This window comes from Moschus berezovskii, chromosome 6 (genome assembly GCF_049115385.1).
Source record: "Moschus berezovskii isolate FMDL1 chromosome 6, NW_MosBer_1.0, whole genome shotgun sequence".
Taxonomy (NCBI): domain Eukaryota; kingdom Metazoa; phylum Chordata; class Mammalia; order Artiodactyla; family Moschidae; genus Moschus; species Moschus berezovskii.
The window spans coordinates 54,121,814-54,140,930 of NC_142465.1; the positions used below are offsets into that span (position 1 = coordinate 54,121,814).

General features: G+C 35.0%; 1 protein-coding gene across 4 annotated transcripts in view; it reads right to left on the reverse strand.

Moving 5' to 3' along the window:
* XPOT (exportin for tRNA) overlaps positions 1 to 19,117 on the reverse strand; it is a 181,079-nt gene that overhangs the window by 18,929 nt on the left and 143,033 nt on the right. For 3 of the 4 annotated variants that reach the window (XM_055396453.2, XM_088837063.1, XM_055396452.2), the window contains 16 exons: positions 17,937 to 18,070; positions 13,697 to 13,779; positions 11,241 to 11,297; positions 10,353 to 10,422; positions 9,453 to 9,671; positions 8,418 to 8,602; positions 8,148 to 8,316; positions 6,818 to 7,054; positions 5,681 to 5,719; positions 5,487 to 5,549; positions 4,339 to 4,463; positions 3,812 to 3,956; positions 3,538 to 3,657; positions 3,090 to 3,184; positions 2,255 to 2,324; positions 379 to 617 (listed from right to left, as the gene is read on the reverse strand). In XM_055396453.2, the coding sequence (XP_055252428.1) occupies positions 379 to 617; positions 2,255 to 2,324; positions 3,090 to 3,184; positions 3,538 to 3,657; positions 3,812 to 3,956; positions 4,339 to 4,463; positions 5,487 to 5,549; positions 5,681 to 5,719; positions 6,818 to 7,054; positions 8,148 to 8,316; positions 8,418 to 8,602; positions 9,453 to 9,671; positions 10,353 to 10,422; positions 11,241 to 11,297; positions 13,697 to 13,779; positions 17,937 to 17,996 (1,976 nt within the window). In that variant the 5' untranslated portion in view covers positions 17,997 to 18,070. The remainder of the gene's footprint in view (positions 1 to 378; positions 618 to 2,254; positions 2,325 to 3,089; positions 3,185 to 3,537; positions 3,658 to 3,811; positions 3,957 to 4,338; positions 4,464 to 5,486; positions 5,550 to 5,680; positions 5,720 to 6,817; positions 7,055 to 8,147; positions 8,317 to 8,417; positions 8,603 to 9,452; positions 9,672 to 10,352; positions 10,423 to 11,240; positions 11,298 to 13,696; positions 13,780 to 17,936; positions 18,071 to 19,117) is intronic. The other variant, XM_055396455.2, reaches the window with a different exon arrangement.

Genomic DNA, 19,117 nt, shown 5'->3' on the forward strand with positions numbered 1-19,117 from the left:
AATGCAACAACTAATAAGAAGCCTCAGCACCTTCTCTTTAAGATTCCATAACAGATCCCCTGATTTCATTGGTATATATACTTAAGAGAATCTCCTTAAATACATTATCAACTTAAACCAGAGAAATCAGAGAAGTTAAGGATTTAGAAAGATGTCAAGTCAGAAATGCAGAATGTTATAAGATCTATTCCCTTCTTCAGCTAAATCTCCTAATTTAATGAATTTATAAAAGAAATGTTTACACAATTCTCTGGACAATCCAGTTTTGGAAACATGACACTCATGCCCAATTCTAGAAAAATCTAAATAAATGATTCCATATATATTGAGAAAATCACTTCGCCAATTTAAATGCCAGTCTTCACGAATCACACTCACCTAGCAAATCCAACAGCATGGTTGAGACAGTCTGCTAGAGATGCCTGCCTTTCTTCGTCCTGTGCCAGCATCAATTTTTCTAACAGAATTTTAAACTTCTCCATGAGTGGAGTCAACAGATTCCTCATTAATGCCTGCTTCCGCTCTGCTGGATACTCACTGTTAACAATTAGCACTCCAGCTGTCTCATAGATAAATAATTGATCATCGCTGCTCAACAAAGACTGGTAACCATTCTCCTGAAATGAAATTTAGTGTTATTTAAGTTTTTCTTTGTTCAGTTCCTCCCATTTAAAATGAAAAGAGGGACAGAAATGTAATCTATCACATCAGCTCATTAATAAAAAGAAGACTGAGTACTTATAAATAAACTGAATTAGAGGTCAAAAGATGATGGGTCTATTGAGACGACTTTGTAAATGGTCATGTAATGTAATCATCAGTTTTCTAACTTGCTTTACTTTTATAAAATTTATCTGTTATTAGGAGGCTAAAAGTCAGTTATACAAAGTGCTTTGAAGGTTAAGACAAAGGCCACACAGATTAATATTTTAGTGTTTAAGATTTAAATAACAACAAACACCACATAATAAACAGATATACAAATTGTTACTCGTGCACGTTTGAAAGTAAGACTGCAAATAAAAAGAAAAGATCTTATTCGAGTGTAAGCAAACATTCATCCATACATTGATCCATTTTATTAATGAGTTTTGTTATTTTTCACATTTACGAAACCTGAGAGGCCAGGGGGAAGGGGAAAATATCAGAGGCCCTTCTACTTCTAACACCAAAAATCCCTGTTTAGAAATTATTTACAAGCCTAGTCTTAAAACAGATAAATTGTGTGGCAGCCTTATTTATATATATATATAATATATATGTATATTATATATATGTGTGTGTGTCTATGTAAACGTCCTTATCTAGAAGTAACTAAAACATTTATTAAATAACACTAGGACCAATCACTGCTCTAGGAGTTGAGATCACCAAGTTTAAGTTGCTAGATAAGTACACGGTACTTATACACCTACTAAGCAGTCAACATTCAGTAAAAGCACTGTGAATCAAGTCTTTTTACACATTAAAAAAAGGTTACAGGTATAGTACAAGTTCTTGTTTCTATGTACAATAAGAAAACAAAAAATTTCCAATATCCATAAATATGGCATGGCTAAATATGGCTCTATGAAAGTCTTTTAATCTATATTTCTTTAGTATATAGGCAAATTTAACCATATAATTCACTAGTAACTTTTCATGCAATGAAATTAAATAACCCATATACTCTAAAGACTGATAGTTATTTTAAAAAACAAAATATTTTATGATTAACATTTTTCAAGTGTGGCTCCATTAATAACTCTCACCAAAATGAAAAAAAGTCAATGTCAGTAGTTTGCTGACATTGCCAATATTTTACACAAAAACAGGTATCAGTCAAAATGTGCTTGCAAGGTATCTTTTAAAGATTCCTTAAATCTTTCTAGTGAAATAAACAACTGAGCTATTCAGATCAAGCAGTGTTTAAATTCTTTTTACCTCAAGCCAGAAGTTTAACAAAAAATTTCAGTCTACTAGTAGAAGTCACTGAGAATGGCTCATGTGATCACAGTACTAAACAGAGAATAATTTTGAAACTGAACATTTCTTCTCCAAAAAATACTTCACTGGCATTTAATAGTACATAGAGCAGACCATAGCTCACACTGCTAAATCTATCAGTCAAATTTTGATTCCCTTCTATTTCTTTTTTTCCCCTTCTTTTCCTATTACTATGTTTGTTTACTATATCTCAACAGAGTTTTAATAAACAGATCTAAGCCCTACATGCCCTCCACCCCAACTTTCATTTAGAAAGAAAGATACTTACAGGTGGAGAAAGCTCTAATAAATCTTGTATTCTATTCAGAATATCCTCAATGAAAGGATTCATTTGTTTACTGAATAAAGGCAAAAAGGAAAACCACAATTACATAAATAATAGTGCTTGGAGAAGTGCTGAAATATCAAATTCCTCTTTAAGGCAGAAATAAAAAACAAAGTTCAGTTCTAAGGTAGTCACATGTCACCATTCAGACTAGCTATGATTTTTAAAAATTACAATATTACAACCTAAGAAAGGGCTTCCCTTGTGGCTCAGCTGGTAAAGAATCCATCTACAATGCGGAAGACCTGGGTTTGATCCCTGGATCAGGAAGATCCCCTGGAGAAGGGAAAGGCTACCCACTCCGGTATTCTGGCCTGGAGAATTCCAGTCCATGGGGTCGTAAAGAGTCGGACATGACTGAGCAACCTTCACTTTCACTTTAAACTAAGAAAAAGTAGTTTTCATACCTAAAAAAATGGTACTAGTACAGAACAATATGACAAATTAAGTTAAAAATGTATTTCCAAGGAATATCATCTTTAGAATTTCAAAGAAACCATATAGTTTTATCTACAGCAATAAAACTGTGGAATAACTAATGCCATTAGTAATGACAAGTGTTACATATAAAAATATTCAAACAAATCAGTTTAATAATGAACAAAGTACCTGGCTAAAGAGAAACAAATCTTAGCACAGTACAAAAAGGAACATTTTTTTAAAAAGCCTAAGAACAGAAAGAACTAAATCTACCATAGGCTCTTAGATAATAAGTTACATCTTACTTAACAATCTTAAAAATAAGAATTAAATATAACAGCCAAAATGTTTTACTTACTTGAGAGATTTAACAAATCTGGAGAATAGGTAAGCGGTTCTGCTCCGGACTTTAGCACTAGAATGACGCAGACCCCTGTGATCTAAGAAAGCCATCTAAAGAAACAGAGACACTTTTACTATTTCTATACTTATTTAATGTCTTTTATTGCTTTTATTGCTAACATCATGACATGTTTTTGTTCACATCGAATTTTACTTTTTAGCTCTGGAAGAGAGGAACCAGGTACATATAAGTAAGCCTACACTACACACAAATAGGTCCTTGACTATTCGTTTTAAATAACTGACTAGACACAAACTCCATTTTAAAGAAATGGAAGTTTTAGCATGTTCAGGAGTTTTTGAGAGCTCTGGAAAAAAGTGATAAAAGAAAGATAGAATACTATCTGTTCATTAGCTGAAACACATGGAAAATAACAAAAGCTGAGAGTAAAGTATATACTTACTAGTACACACGGAATGTGCTGAGGTTCAACCGTGAAAAACTTTTCATATCTAACAACAGTTTCAAAGAACTCCAATGTCACAGATGTGTGCTGATAGGAACTAACTCCTGATGTTACCAGCTAGAGCAGGAAAGAGTTAAGAAATCTATCTTCATTTACTGCAACATCAAATTGTCCTTGTAATAATGTATATTAAACTCTAACAATTAAGAAACTCACATTAGCTTATAAACAGAAAATTAGGTTCAGAATAAGTTGTCTTTAGTATACTTACAGTTCGCATCATATCCTGCAAAGCACTAGCTTTTGAAACATCACCTGAGAAGTGAGCACCATGAGATACTGGAAGAGCTTCTGCCAACATATACAGCAATCTTATTGCCACTTCAACTTCCATAAACCGTGTAGTCTGCCAATTCCTACCAAGGTATAATACATCACTGAGATCTAAATACAAACTTTCTATACAACTTGTGATGCACTGGAGAAAAAGACACCAACAAAATCCTCTTTGATTATTACAAAGTCACAGCAATTGTTAATTCTGCCAGAAAACATAACTCATATCACAGAAGTATAAATAACCAATGTAATCCATTTTATTATTGGTTATGTTCCAAAGAGCAGCATTTCCCCTCAAGGATCAAGATAAATCAAGGAGTCAAGTGCATTGTTTCAGAGATACACCTAAGATCTCAGTAAGTAACAAAAACAAGTCATTCATGTGAATCACTTATGTTAGGCCACCAGCAGGGAGAAGAGGAAAGAGGTGACTTGTTAGAAACAGATGAACAAACTTACTGCAGTGTAGAACTGAACACTCTGCGCACAGAAGCCAGTAGTAACTCTGGTGAAACTTGAGCAAGCCTGTCCAACAATAACTTCAGTTGTTTTCTATATTCTACAAACATGGCTTCGTCTTCACCCTATGGTATTTAAAAAATTCCATTAAGAAACTTAAAAGACCTTAAGACATAAAATGGTGAGTTCACATTAGTTTTTTATATTTGCAAATTTAATTCACTTTCATTTTTTCATAAATATTTATGTAGAAAAACGCAGTAGTCTTTCCCCTCCTGCTCACAAATAATTATTTCCCAGCCCTAGACCATGAAAGCCTAGAGCCAGAAACAGCACAGGGAGGAGGTTAAAAACAAGAGTCATTGTAATGGAGGAGAGTGACTGAGGGACGATTAGGCAAACACCAGATAATGGAAGGCTTTGGAAAACAAAAGCAAAAGTCTAAGCCACGACAGGTTCACGTAGGGCTTTGTGAGAACCTCAGCACTTTATCTTACTGTATCTTACTGTCCACTGTAAGAACTGTAATAATATCACAATTAAAGATATTATACGTAATGAACCTGGCACTCTGCAAGTGCACAGTGTGTTGGTGATCAGCACCAGTATCCTTGTGTAGTTCAAAGTTTCTGAATGTCTGAAGTGGGTAACAGAACATGTTAGCACACAGCTAGACAGTACATGCCATTACTGAGTTGCCAGAAAGCACTCATGACACTTGTAACTGATGGAAAGCTGACTCATGACAACCCTCGAGAGGACTTTAACCAGAACAAGTCCAAAGACAATGAAGTGCCTCATTCCCACTCTCCCATAGACAGTTACAATCTGAGGTCCACCAATTGCGCCTCAATTCCTCTCTCATTAAATATAAAGTGAAATATGATCATGAACCATACTGTCAATGTTTTACAAAGTTCAGTGCTACAAAGTGTCCTTAAAAGGGTCATTTTAAAGAATTAGAGAACAAAATAGAAAAACATGAAGAATTACGAAGTTTCTATTAATCTAAGAAGTCGTCAATATAAACAAGACTAATTTTTAAAACACTTCTTGTTTTAAAGGACTTGAAGATACTCAAAACTTGTAATTTGATGTGGGTACATAATAAAATTAAAACTGTTTTCTCCTCAATCCAAAATTCTTACTTCATTTTCGAAGTTATATTCTTCATCATAAGTTAATTTTTTCATAACGGCCAACATGATTGCCTAAAATTAAGAATAAAATATCTTTTGTCAGTTTCCTCTAATTTCACGTAATTTGAAATTAGGCTGTATTTCAAGGCAGATGGCAGATACAGAGTCTACTATTGGTTTAAAAGAAGCAAAAAGTCAGTTACCTCTACATTAGCTTTTTGTTGATCTGAAAGCACTGTAAGCTGTTGAAAAGAAAGCAATCATTTATTAGGTTTCCTAAAGTAATACTTGCTTATCAAAATATTTTTCTAATCAGTTAGTATCTTTTCAAACATGCACACAACTTTTCTGGAGGGCAGTTTGATAGTACCTTTCTATATGTGAAATGTACCTAATCTAAAATATCTCAATTTCACTTCTAGTAAGTAACTTGGCATATAGGCAAAAACATGGAGATAAACTTGATTTTTAAAGATACTTATTTGGGTACTCAGCAAAGAAGATTACAGAACAGCAAAGTATGATCTCACCTTGTTTTTAATTAAGTAAGGCCAAAAAAGCCTAGAAATCCACTATGAGATACAGTGGGATTACTAATAGTGATTTTAACTTTCTTCCTGTCTTTTCACATTGCCTAAAATTTCTTAAAGTATGCATGAAGAAACATGTTATAACTGAAGCTAAACTCAGTTTGGAAAAATATTAAGTTTGACTCAATTCAACTAAATCAATGTAAATAAAGTAGGCATAGCTCTCACCTAATGTCATAATGAAAAGTTATTAATTCCTTAATAGGCTACATGTATAATATATGAGATTCATACTTTCTATGTTTTAAGTTCTATTATTGGCAGCAACTCTCTAGGGGGAAATTTTTAATTATAAAAAAACTTTATAAGAAATGATGCATATGTAATTAAATAATAAACCATCTTTAATAAAATTTCTACTGTATTTAAAAACAAACACAGGGGACTTCCCTGGCAGTCCAGTTAAGACTCTATGCTCCCAAGGCAGGGGTACAGGTTCAGTCCCCAGTCGGGGAACTAAGATGTCACATGATACAAGGCCAAAAAGAAATAAACACAGATTAAAAATAAAAGAAACAATCTAAACCTATAACTAATTCTGAAGCTTTTTAATCTAATTTTAGAACCTGGCCATTTATGTTTTCCAGCTAAGAAGTTTCAAGGAAAGAAAAACGATGAAAATATATTCATAATTAACAGTAAATGCCACTAGAGTAGATAATTGAGCATCTTATTTTCATTTTCCTGTATTTTCCAATTCTCTATGGCTTTTCTATATTATCTACAACAAAGACTAACATAAGGACTTACCTGTTTCAAAATATGAAGATAATCGTAACAAAATCCAATAATGTTAGAAGAGATGTCATCATCCTCATGAATGAGGAGCTGCAACATCAGCGCCACCTTTGTTTCAATAGCTTGCAGGGCCTCCTGAGCATTCTTGATATCCCCATTTTTAATTAATTTAGTCCAGCTAACTATCAATGACTGTCCCATTCCATTGACCAGTTTAGAAAATCTGGCCAGGAAGTCAACATCTTCTTCCTACAAACAATACAGATCTCAATTTAAAACCAACTACCTGAGAGGAAAAACTCTAAATTTTAGAATGGATCAAGTGCCAATTATAGGAGTCAATTTTAAACTAACATTAGACATTAACAATACTACCATTATTATCTACTAACTGTTATTATCCACTAACTCTCAAAATAACTATCTTTAATGATTATAGTCATGTAGACATTGTCAAATTATAAAAGTTTAAAAAGATCTGTGGTTTCAAAACTTTCTCTCTAAACTGATGAATTTAGTAAATACCTTCTAATAAAGTTAATGCTGCCATATTGTGCTTTGTGCAACAATTTATAACAGTCCTTTCTTACACTATTTAATTTGAACCTCAACCACATCACAAAGAGATAAAACTGCTCTTAAAATAACCTGCCTAAAGTTAATCAGCATTAGTGTTAGAACTCAAAATCAGGTTAATTTTCATTAATTATCCTTATGATGTTCTCCTACGGGAAGATTTTTTAACTTCACCATTTTATGCTTTTTAATAAGACAATTATTAGCAGTGTAACTGACTACACTTTGTCAGTTAGGAAAACACCAGAGGTATACTCCTGATGTATCAACAATACAAAGACTTCTTAGTAATTCTTTACCACTGTCACAGGTAAAATTAAAAGTAAAAACCTTCTAATTCAGTTTCTGAATTATTAATTTACCACACTCACTCAAGCCCTAATTCTGCTGAGGCTAAGCTCTAACAGCGCAAATGAATATGATGAAAATATAACATTTACAATGGAGTCTAATTTAGGTCAAAATGCACTGCCATGCTTCTTAAAGTGTGGTCCATGAAGAGCAATATCACAGCATCACCTGAGAGGCTATTAGAAAGCACAAAAGTAAGTATTATCCTAGATCTTCAAGTTTAAGTCTGATATAATCCATGGTCAAGGAAAATGTTACACACGACATTACGGCTTTCTGGACAGTGTTTCACTATTATAAGCTCAAGGAAGTTTCTAACGCTTAAAACAAAAATAAAAAGGAAAGTATATTTAAATTATTGCCTATCCTAGTTTGTTCTAAGAATTTTTAAAACCTTATACATAAATTTACTGACCCGATCAATGCTGAAAAACCCAGCAGACTGTAACACTTGACACAAAGATTCTACCAGTTTCATTTTATCAACAGGATCCATTCCTTTATTTACAATTTCGAATAAACAATCACAGGCTTCTTCCCGTAGAACTTCTATTGACATATGACCTAGCAGCATATTTATAAACCTGTCAATGGAGAAACAAAAATTCTTACAATATTTTCAGATTCATGAGTCTTACACACTGTATTCTGCAGGTTTATATTCTTAAAATATAGATTTACTTACCTATCATTGGCTATAAGGGATAAGTCTATCCAAGAGACATAAGCCCCAACTACTTCAAGGCACTGGCATGTCACTTCTGAATTGGTATACTGATAATTTTGTAGGATTTGGTACCATGATTCCACCAAGTTTGGAATGCACTGTTCCCTCATGGTATCCTTTATGAGAGTATTCCTACGAGCCTCCTAAAAAAAGAACCCAAAATAGCATGAATACAGTGGGATTACCTCCCAAGACCCTGTGTGACACCCGCGCCACAGCGGCGCACGGCGGCCTCCCCGCCGCGGCCCTTCCCAGCGTGTCAACACACTCCCAGGCAGTACTTCCTACTTCTCTGCTCTACAATCATAGGCTGTGATTTTAGTTCTTCCTTCCATTCAACTCAGACATGATTCATTACACACAGACTATAAAAAAAACACTGCTTACACATTTTAACCATGTGATAAGTTACTTCTCAGTATTATACAAACATAAACTATTTAAGAGAACAGCAATAATGTTAACAATACTCTTTATAAATGTCATATTTAACACACAATAACCTTAAATCATCATGCACATTTGAATTAAGCTATTTCCATTGTGTTCTTCAAGAAAAAGGAAAAAGTTATATTGGGGAATAAAGAAATAGAGAAAGACTAAAGTCACGGCCTACGTAACTGAGAATACAGAAGAACCCAGCACTGGTACGCAGCAATGCTTTCTCCTCAGTCAGCAACTATAAAGTAATAGTAAACACAGGCCACATTTCTCTACAAATTCATAGGAAAAAAATCAATTTATTTCACTAGAGGAAGTTCCTGTGTGGTTAAAAAAAAAAGCTAAATGCTCTAATTTCACCCTATACCTGGGAAAAAAACCCCAATTTAAGTTCCTTTGTAAAACAAAATTCAAAATGTTGAGCAAATTTGTAAGTAGTCTTAAAAAAGTTTTATCAAAACAAACAAAAAAATCCTTCTTGATCCTTTTATTATGTACCTATTATCTCTTGCAATATCTAAATTAAACACTTATTAATAAGACGTTACTTGCCTCTGAGGTGTGAACCACATCACGATCCACCAACTCTGAATCAATAGCCATGAGAATTCGGAGGTACAGATCTACTCCCCTTGGATTTAGGTCCACTACTGAGAGAATGTCAAAAAAAAACTTGGGCCATTTAGTGAGATATTCTGTAACAAAAAGCAAGGCGAAGACTTGGGCAGCTTTATTTCGTATGAAGGTCTTCTCTGGTTGGGGATTCAGCATCTGACAAACAGAGATACAGTTCATAAAATTAAATGTAAATGGAAAAGACTCAAACTTTGTTCTCCTATTTATCATTAACAGGCAAAATCCCACTAAACTGCACCATGGTCTACAACAGCTTTGCAGCAAATACGCTTGAAAATTACCAAAGTATTAAAGTTTTATGGGCAGAGTTTTAGTAGTTCCTATAACCTTTTCTAAGCAGAAAACAAATTCAATGATTTTTCTTCTAGCTGCTTGCTCTGTAAGATAAATAAATATTCCAGCTATACAACTGCTTTAATATATTAAGATTAGCTAAAATTAATGAAAAATAAAATACTGTGAATAAAGAACTCTATTGGCTCCTTTAAAAAGGGCTCTTTGTGAAGAATCTGTTCCAGGAGGGATCACCTTAAGGGCGAAAATTTACTTTTGTCTAGTAGTTAAAATTACATTTTAAAACCAAAAGTTTCCACCATGTGTCATGGGAAGAATGACAGCTTCAATTACTGATATAATTTTAAGTTACTAAGTTTTTATCACTCGTAATCTTCAAAGCTAGTACTTTCTAAAAGAGCTACATGATCAAATGGAGGATAAATGAGCGACACTTTTGAGGTGAAGTTGCAAACTCTTCCAAAAATAAAAACTGAAATATCTGGCAATTTGAGGTACTAAATGGAAAAGCTACTATTTTACCTGAGCTTGAAGCCAAGATACGAGCGTCTCCCTAATTAGTTGTTGTTGAACAGCAGTTAGTTCTGAATATCTGTTCAAAATACAGAAGAAAAACAATAATGGTAATATTGAGTGTATATGGTTTTTAAAAAGTAATGGCCTCTTATATTTGAAACAGAAAATTTGTATAGCAATTACCTAAAATTCCCTATGATAAATTGGTAATAATTCTCATTGCCACTTTAAAGACAGGGGTGGGAGTGGCTGGAGAGGTATCAATATTGATCTATCTGTGGTCCAGTTCATGCTAAAACAAAATGGCAGCTACACAATTTTTCAAACGAAAATAAGTCTATGGTCTCAGGTCTGTGATTTACAGAATAAATCAGGAGGCAAGCTAAGGATCCCTGGGGCAGCAATTCACTGTTTCTGCTTAAATTAGGCAGGGGTTTTTGGAAAAGTCAATGGCAACCCACTCCAGAGTTCTTGCCTGGGAAATCCTGTGGACACAGGAGCCTGGCAGGCTACAGTCCATGCTGTCACAAAGAGCTGGACACTACTGAGCGACTAAACAACAAGAAGGCAGGGGTTCTAAGTACAAGTGGCCATACTGCCACTCAGCTTTAACAGAGAGTGGTCATGTAGCGATACAGGCATGGTGTTGCCATATCTTTTAATTCTTTCCCAGAGAAACTGGAATTTAACTTTTTCCTGTGTACTGACTGGATTCTTTTACGTAGCCAATGAATTCGGTATTTTTAAAACACCTTGGGATAAAACAAAACATATCTCAAAGCTGGATATGACACATAATGTCAATTCACAGCCTATGTTATGATGTCCCCAAAGAGGGAAAAACTAATTTCAAAAATAGCCTCTCCCCACAAATCTCAGTGAGAAAAGCCATACTTGTATTTAACTTGATGTTCCAGTACTTGGAAGCAGAAAAACTTAATATGATCATCACTGAAAAAGAAAAAAAAGAAAAAGTAGATAAGGAGAATATGAATTAGGGAAAACAAATCAAAGGTAAATAGTAATGAATAACTCAGTTAAAAGTTTCTCAAACCAGACCTTTGGCTTATTGCTCTCAAGTGTTACATTCACATCCATTTGTAAGCCAAGAGAACTTTATATAATATTCAATGGAAATCTGACAAGATAATCCCAAATTAAGATTCACTTTAAGTACATACAGTGCTTTGCAAATAGAGAGCACTCCCCCCAATTCTAGATGTTAGGATTCCCAAAGCAATTCTTACATTTTATAACAGAAAGGATAGACGTAAAATGACAAACGGTAGAAGAGCCAGAGACTGAGTCAAGTCAGAGATGGTCATCAAAGTCATACTTAAAAGTTCTACTGCAGCAAAATCCAAAACAAGAGAAGTTGCCGAGACTGGCAGTCCAGCCCCGAAATTCAAACAGAAAACCAGGTTACAAATATATTGCCTTACAGACTTCCCTGGTGGTACAGTGGACAGGAGTCTGTCTACACTTCCACTGTATGGGGTATGGGTTTAGTCCCTGGTTGGGAAATTAAGATCCTGCACACTGCATGGCGAGGCCATTAAAAAAAAAGAAAGAAAAAAAAACAAATATATGACCTTAAAAAGGGGGGAGAGTAAAAATCAATATCCATCCACTGTCCACTTCTAACTGTCTCCCTAGGAGTGACAACAGAGATTCAGTGAGCTAGGTACAAGCTCTGACCAAGTCCCTTTAATGAACAACAATGTTCTTTTTAGACAACTTCCCTGGTGGCTCAGACGGTAAAGTGTCTGTCTACAATGCGGGAGACTTGGGTCTGATCCCTGGGTTGGGTAGAGCCCCTGGAAAAGGAAATGGCAATCCACTCCAGTACTATTGCCTGGAAAATCCCATGGACAGAGGAGCGTGGTAGGCTACAGTCCATGGGGTTGCAAAGAATCGGACACGACTGAGTGACTTCACTTCACTTCACTTGAGTCAGGCATAGTCAAGGAACAATTTTTCATATACAATGCTAACTATAGTCAATGTAAGAATGGAGGTATTATCTTCATTCTGATTACATGCCTTAACTCCTCCATCAAAAAAAATTCACACTTAAGAAAATAAAATCGAATTTTTAGAAGTTTTTTTAAAATTTACATTTAATTAGCATCTTTTCTTGGAGAAGGAAATGGCAACCCACTCCAGTGTTCTTGCCTGGAGAATCCCTGGGGCGGTGGAGCCTGGTGGGCTGTCGTCTATGGGGTTGCACAGTTGGACACGACTGAAGCGATGCAGCAGCAGCATCTTTTCTAAGACCTTAGCGTTTCTATTCTTATCATGGATTGCACTGAAGCTTTAATTATATAAGACTTAGATTTTTCACTCAAAATAGAAACTACAGAGAGCCCTTAATTAAAAGCCAGCCCTCATTTACTCTAAGACATAGATGTTCTTCAAAATCAACTTTCACTAAACTGGAACACATGCTTTCAGCTATAAAATGTAGTGACTGATACTCCCAGCATGCAAGAAATCTAGGTAGGAACTCTCACTGACCCCTATAAACTTATTTACACTCCCACTAGTAGAGTTGCTTGTTTACAACTCGTCAGCGTGCTTCCCCCAGTCTCATAGGTGCACTGTATTGCTTTTATATTTAAGAAACTTAATTAACTACTACATAAAATAATGCAGTGAGTATGGTGAGTTTCTATTTTTGTAAAAATTAAGTTGAATGCTTCAGAAAGAGTTCATAGAAAGTCACAGTGCATGGGAGAAAAAAACCTTGCACATGTGTACTGTGGGCCAGATAACCAGAAGACTTGGAGATGTGGGAACAAATAAATAAAAGGTTTAGAAATTCACATTCATTGTTCTTTAATCCACTACAGGGACCCAAAGCAGAAATTGGAGAGGATCAATTATGGGGGCAATCAATATTTTCAACATTAAGAATCACAAAGTGATTGTGGTACATACACAAAGAAAAATTGTTGGTACGACATCAAAGGATTAGTAACTGAATGTTTATGCACTTAAATTAAAAAGACAGATAATTTCTGATTACCTTCTTTACCAAGTTTTTAGAAAACCAACCATCCTTCCTCATCATAAGAAAATAAGGAAATTACTGTACTATATGCCACCTGGAATCTACTGCCAGGTACTCAGAATAAGGCAAAGAGAGGATAGTTTTAATGAAAAGTGAACTCAGAATTGGCCAACATTTTTAGTTGACTATTTTTCTCGTTCTACATGGAATAGTTTTTTAAAACTAAGTCATAAAATGTTTTTATGAAAGCCTTTTCAAACAGATAAATAAAACAATCCTGCCAAGTTCATAAAAATTTAAAGTCTTCTACAAGTTATGCAAATTTTGCTTTAATTACCTGTATGTCCTTTGAGCCAGAGCTTCTGCACACACCTGCCAGGCATCTGGGGAAATCTTTAACTGTTCAAAATAGGCCAGGGCCTGTGTAATTGCAAAGCAGAATATGCATTTGGAATAGTCAATCTCAATTCTCTGCTAATACTCAACAAAGTTTCCTGAGAGTAGCAAACCAACTACAGTGACTAAAAAAACCTGCTAAACGTTGAATTCAGGCTTCTGAGTAGGTGCAACTGAATGATTATTCCTAGGAAAAAGGTTAAGTAAAAAACAAATTCCATCAGTTGGACACTTCTAACTTGTTTCCTTATGGGAAAGGAGACAACACAAAAATGCCCTGCAGACCTCACTGTGTTATTAGAAGAATCAAGAGAAAACACTCCAGTGCTCTGTCAAGTGCTATACTCCTAAGGTACATGCAATTATAAAATGGGTTATAGAGAATATTTTTCCTATTTAATAGCAAACATGCCATTAAAGAAATGACTACATATAAAGGATGAAATATTCTGTATTATCAATTGATCTACCATTTAACATAAAAAGAGAATTATTTCCATTTTTCAACTGCATCAGTAAGTCTCCTAAATGGTGAGATTAAAATCAGAGTTCAACTGCTTAATATGAATTTTAGGGAAGTACCAAATAACTGAAAAAGTCAAAGCTTTAGGAAACGCGTTTCTCATCCCTGTATTCATGAATTCTGGGTCTTGTTACAGGAGCAAGTATCCTCTAAAACAGATGCAGCACCAAGTCCATAGGCTATCTACCACTATTGGGAAAATAGGGGTGACTCATACTCTTCCATTTGTATGCTGCAATGGAGATCAATGACAGATGTCAGTTTCATATATGACAACAAACAGTAATCTCAGTTGCAAAAAAAAATCTCAGTCAAGAAAATAACACATAATCTCTAGAAACATTGCTAAATGAGTCTGAAGCAATTAGGCACATACCTTGAAATGAGCTGAGGAATCTAATTTCAATTAGCCAATATATTTTTTTAAAAATGTGGTTTGTGCCTCATCAATGTTGTGAAAAAATTTTATCAGTCTTGATCAGCAATTTAAAAAATGAAACAAAGATTAGAGTGCACTGTACCCAGCAAGAATAATTATTATTTTGTATGACTTGTTTTACTTATGTGTGTTCAGTTCAGTTCAGTTCAGTGCAGTCGCTCAGTCGTGTCCGACTCTCTGCTACCCCATGAATCACAGCACGCCAGGCCTCCCTGTCCATCACCAACTCCCGGAGTTCACTTAAACTCATGTCCACAGAGTCGGTGATGCCATCCAGCCATCTCATTCTTGGTCGTCCCCTTCTCCTCCCGCCCCCAACCTTTCCTAGCATCAGAGTCTTTTCCAGTGAGTCAACTTGTCCATGAAGAGTATCAAAGGGCAAAATGATAGGCTACTGAATGAGGAATTCCCCAGGTCGGTAGGTGCCCAGTATGCCACTAGAGATCAGTGGAGAAATAACTCTAGAAGGAATGAAGGGATGGAGCAAAAGCAAAACCAATACCCAGTTGTGGATGTGACCGGTGATAGAAGCAAGGTCCGGTGCTGTAAAGAGCAATATTGCATAGGAACCTGGAATGTTAGGTCCATGAATCAAGGCAAATTGGAAGTGGTCAAACAGGAGATGGCAAGAGTGAACATAGACATTCTAGGAATCAGTGAATTAAAATGGACTGGAATGGGTGAATTTAACTTATGTGTGTACATGTCATATATTCATGTGTGTATATACATACATATACATACACATATACTGGGTCACGATATAAAATTATTTTTTCCTTTGCGTTAGAGGTTAAAAAAAAATAAGTTAGAGTCCTTGAGCCACAATGAAAGATCTCACACGACTCAACAAAAGATTCTGCTTGCCACAACTTAGACCCAAGGCAGCCAAATAAATGAATAAATATTTTTATTTATTTTATAAATATACATATATTTTAAAACCTGCAATAATAATGGAAAGCTACTGAAATGGCAACCCACTCCAGTATCCTTGCCTGGAAAACTCCATGAACTGTGGAGCTTGACATGTTAGAGTCCATGGGGCTGCAGAGCTGGACATGACTGAGTGATTGTGTGGGTAGTTAGGTGATAGTTTCCTGTGTGACGCAACTGCATGCACGAGGAAATGAGTTTTTATATGCTGTCTCAATGGCTGTTCCCACTGAGAGAGGACCACGTAAAAGAAATGAGTAGATGAACATCACCAAATACTATATTAGTGTAAATAATGGCTGCCTTTAGAACTAAGAACATAGGAGCTCAAGCAGCAGGAAAAAAAATCTAGTTCAGGTGTCTAACAATACCTACTCCATAAAGCCTCAAGTTTCCTTTAGGAGTATCTCAGGGGCCAGGGTGGGGACAAGTTTGAAGTCAGTCTTGCAGACTGCATTACCATCTAATAGTTCACTTATCAAAACAGGTGGGGGAGGTGTGATTCAGCTGCTAGAACTGTCACTAAGTTTTAAGCCAAAGACAGATATTCTATTTTTTTTAAGTGATAACAACTTGAAAATTTTCAGTTTTAACTATTCTTTGCGCTCTGAACCCATGTGATACTAGCATTAAAACAAAACAAAACACTGTAGTAATGATGAACAAGTCAGTTTTCATCGCCCAGTTCTTCTATCTCACACATTTCTAATGCTCTACTGTCTCTAAGTGGCAACAGAGTCAGTTCAGTTACTTAGTGTCCAGGTAGAAAACAGAGAACTATAGACAGACAACTGGGAATCAGGGTTGGTAGTCATTTATCTTATTACAAAACTGAATTAAGTCCCTACTACTCCTCAATTCGAGCATCAGGACTATCAGAACTTACTTTTCCTTACAATTTCTTATTTTTCATTCTAATTATTACTCAGGTTGGCTTAATGGAGTATCAAATTAGGCCTGGATCAGGATGTCTAACATATGCCTATGACTGATAGAACCCATTTTTATTGCTGAAAAACCTAACTTCTATAATATTAAAACCACTGTCAATGTACTAGTTTTACTTTCAGAAAAAGAAAATCATTGCACATTAAAAAAAAAATTCTGATGGTGGAATTTAATTATAAAACAAAGGATTTCAAAAAAGGAACAAAAAAAAAATAACAGAGAAGCTTATTTAATAACTAAACAGTCAAAAGCTATGTAACACCAAGCTAAACGAAAGGTACAGATTTATTATGCTTCAACTATGTTCATGACTAAGAGTTTGAAAGTAGGTAGCTAAAGCTCCTATGTAAAGAAATATTTGCCCACATACACAAGACATAGAGTTTTAATGACTTTTCACGTCTTAACTAGTTTGATAGGTATCTTGTAATTAGCTATTTAAATCTCAATTCTTGTCATTTACCTCTATCTGGAAGGCTGGTTACTTCTTTTAACAGCAGAGACAAGTACACATTATTATCCTGAAAATCCCTACAGATTTTTTTTTACTATTTAAAAAAATTTCTGTAAAATTGTTGACTTTTATATTTTGTAAAATTTTTTATATTTTATATTTTCTAAATTGTTAACTTTAGCTCATTTATTAAAAAAAATATCCTTTGCTATGAGAGCAGAAAGCAAATGACTCTTCATCCATTTACCTTATACTTCAAACCACCCACGTCTTTAAAAAATTTAATTACAGGCTTGTTTTTTAGATTCTTCTTTTATCATTCAGCCATGATTACAAGTGTATGCTACAATATATTTAATTGTTTATACTTACCCAAATATCCCAGCACCTCATAATGGATTCTTTGTCATGTAATCATTTTATGTAACCTGAGACATGGTATATAATACCTGCTTATTTACATGTCTGCCTGATTAAAGTAACAAGAATGTTAACTATCACTAACATGAGGGTTATACAACTTGTTTGGACTAAATTAAACCAAGCAATGAAAAAACATAATATATACACCTGCTACTATAGCAAAGTCCCTTGAACAATACTTTGTATTATAACTTTCAAATAATTATAATGATGTGACATAAAGACTTGCCCTGAATTACATGTGATTTTAATACTGTTGCTAAGCCAACTACAGAGAAAATAAATCACAATCATTCACTGTTTCTGTATTCAGAATATAGTGAAATACCTCAGATTTGTTTCTCTATTCATTTCCATCCAAATTAAACCTTCATCAGATGTGTATTTTTGATTCAAGCCCTCTAATGAAAATGTTTATGTAACATGCTTTAAAAAATGATTAAGCGGACATGACTTACCCTTTGTCTGAAGTCTGAATCAGCATTTGGATTTAGACCTAAGAGAGCCTGTTCATCCATTCCTGCTGCTATACTTGGAGTTTTCTGATTACAATAGGTGTGCCCTCGAATCCCACAGAAGAATCCACAAACATCTGTACACACACACAAAGTTGAAAGAAAAAAACACTTAATAAGCAAAATAGATGCTTATCCTGAATACCATTACAAGCAGATAACCATTATACAAAGACATTTAAGAGTTCAAAGAACTTCCTTTGAAACAATTCAAATTACAAGTATAGGAGCCTGTCTCAGAAGAGTGGGTCTGCTAAATAGTCCACTAACGTGTAATTTCTATGGTATGCCATTAAGGTTCTCAAATTTCTTTTCTTCAAGATCATCAATAAAATATAGAAAGTAATTATTTTTACTTGAAATCAGTTCAGTTCAGTCGCTCAGTCGTGTCCGACTCTAATTTACATTGCTACTATCTCCAATAAAGTGCAACTGTGCAACCACATTAAGTTCAAAAAGAAATACAAATTCAGATTATGTTGCTGACTACTGAACACTGACTGCTCTTATTTAAGAACTTTTTTTAGTCTCTGGAAAGCATTGCACTTCTCCACAATTTAGAGTCTAACATTTTCAAGTAAGAACATGATCAGCCCCAAAGGCAACTTGGTTTCTGATAAAATGTGTATTTATTTGCAGAAATAAAGAACAAGCTCTACCTGAGGTAAGGAGGCCTGTCTTACTACTCTTAAAAGGCAAGAACCTGGGGGTGGGGGGCGGGCACAGGGACTGATGAGGAAGGGGCCACAGCCTTTCTTGGGAATGGTGAGGGCAGGATTGGATCCAGGTTAGAAGATTCTTACTACAGCATGCTTTTCTGTGTCCCTCTGGTTCTGCCCAAATCAATAATAAATCAGGATGTGTTCTGAGAGCCTTGAAGAAGAAAGCTCAGCCCCTTCTCTTATAGTTAAGGTCATACTTGCAGATTACATCAAGGCAGTATAACTCCCTACTGCCCTCAGAATTAAGAGCCAAACACTTTTCAAAGACTGTAACCATTCTGCACTCTAACCGCGCAAGACAAGTGGTAGTCTGCCTTTCATCTTCTTTGCACACATTGCTCCTTACTTGGTTAACCCCTGCTTGTCCTTCAGAACTCAGTTTAGAGGTCACCTTTCAAGAAC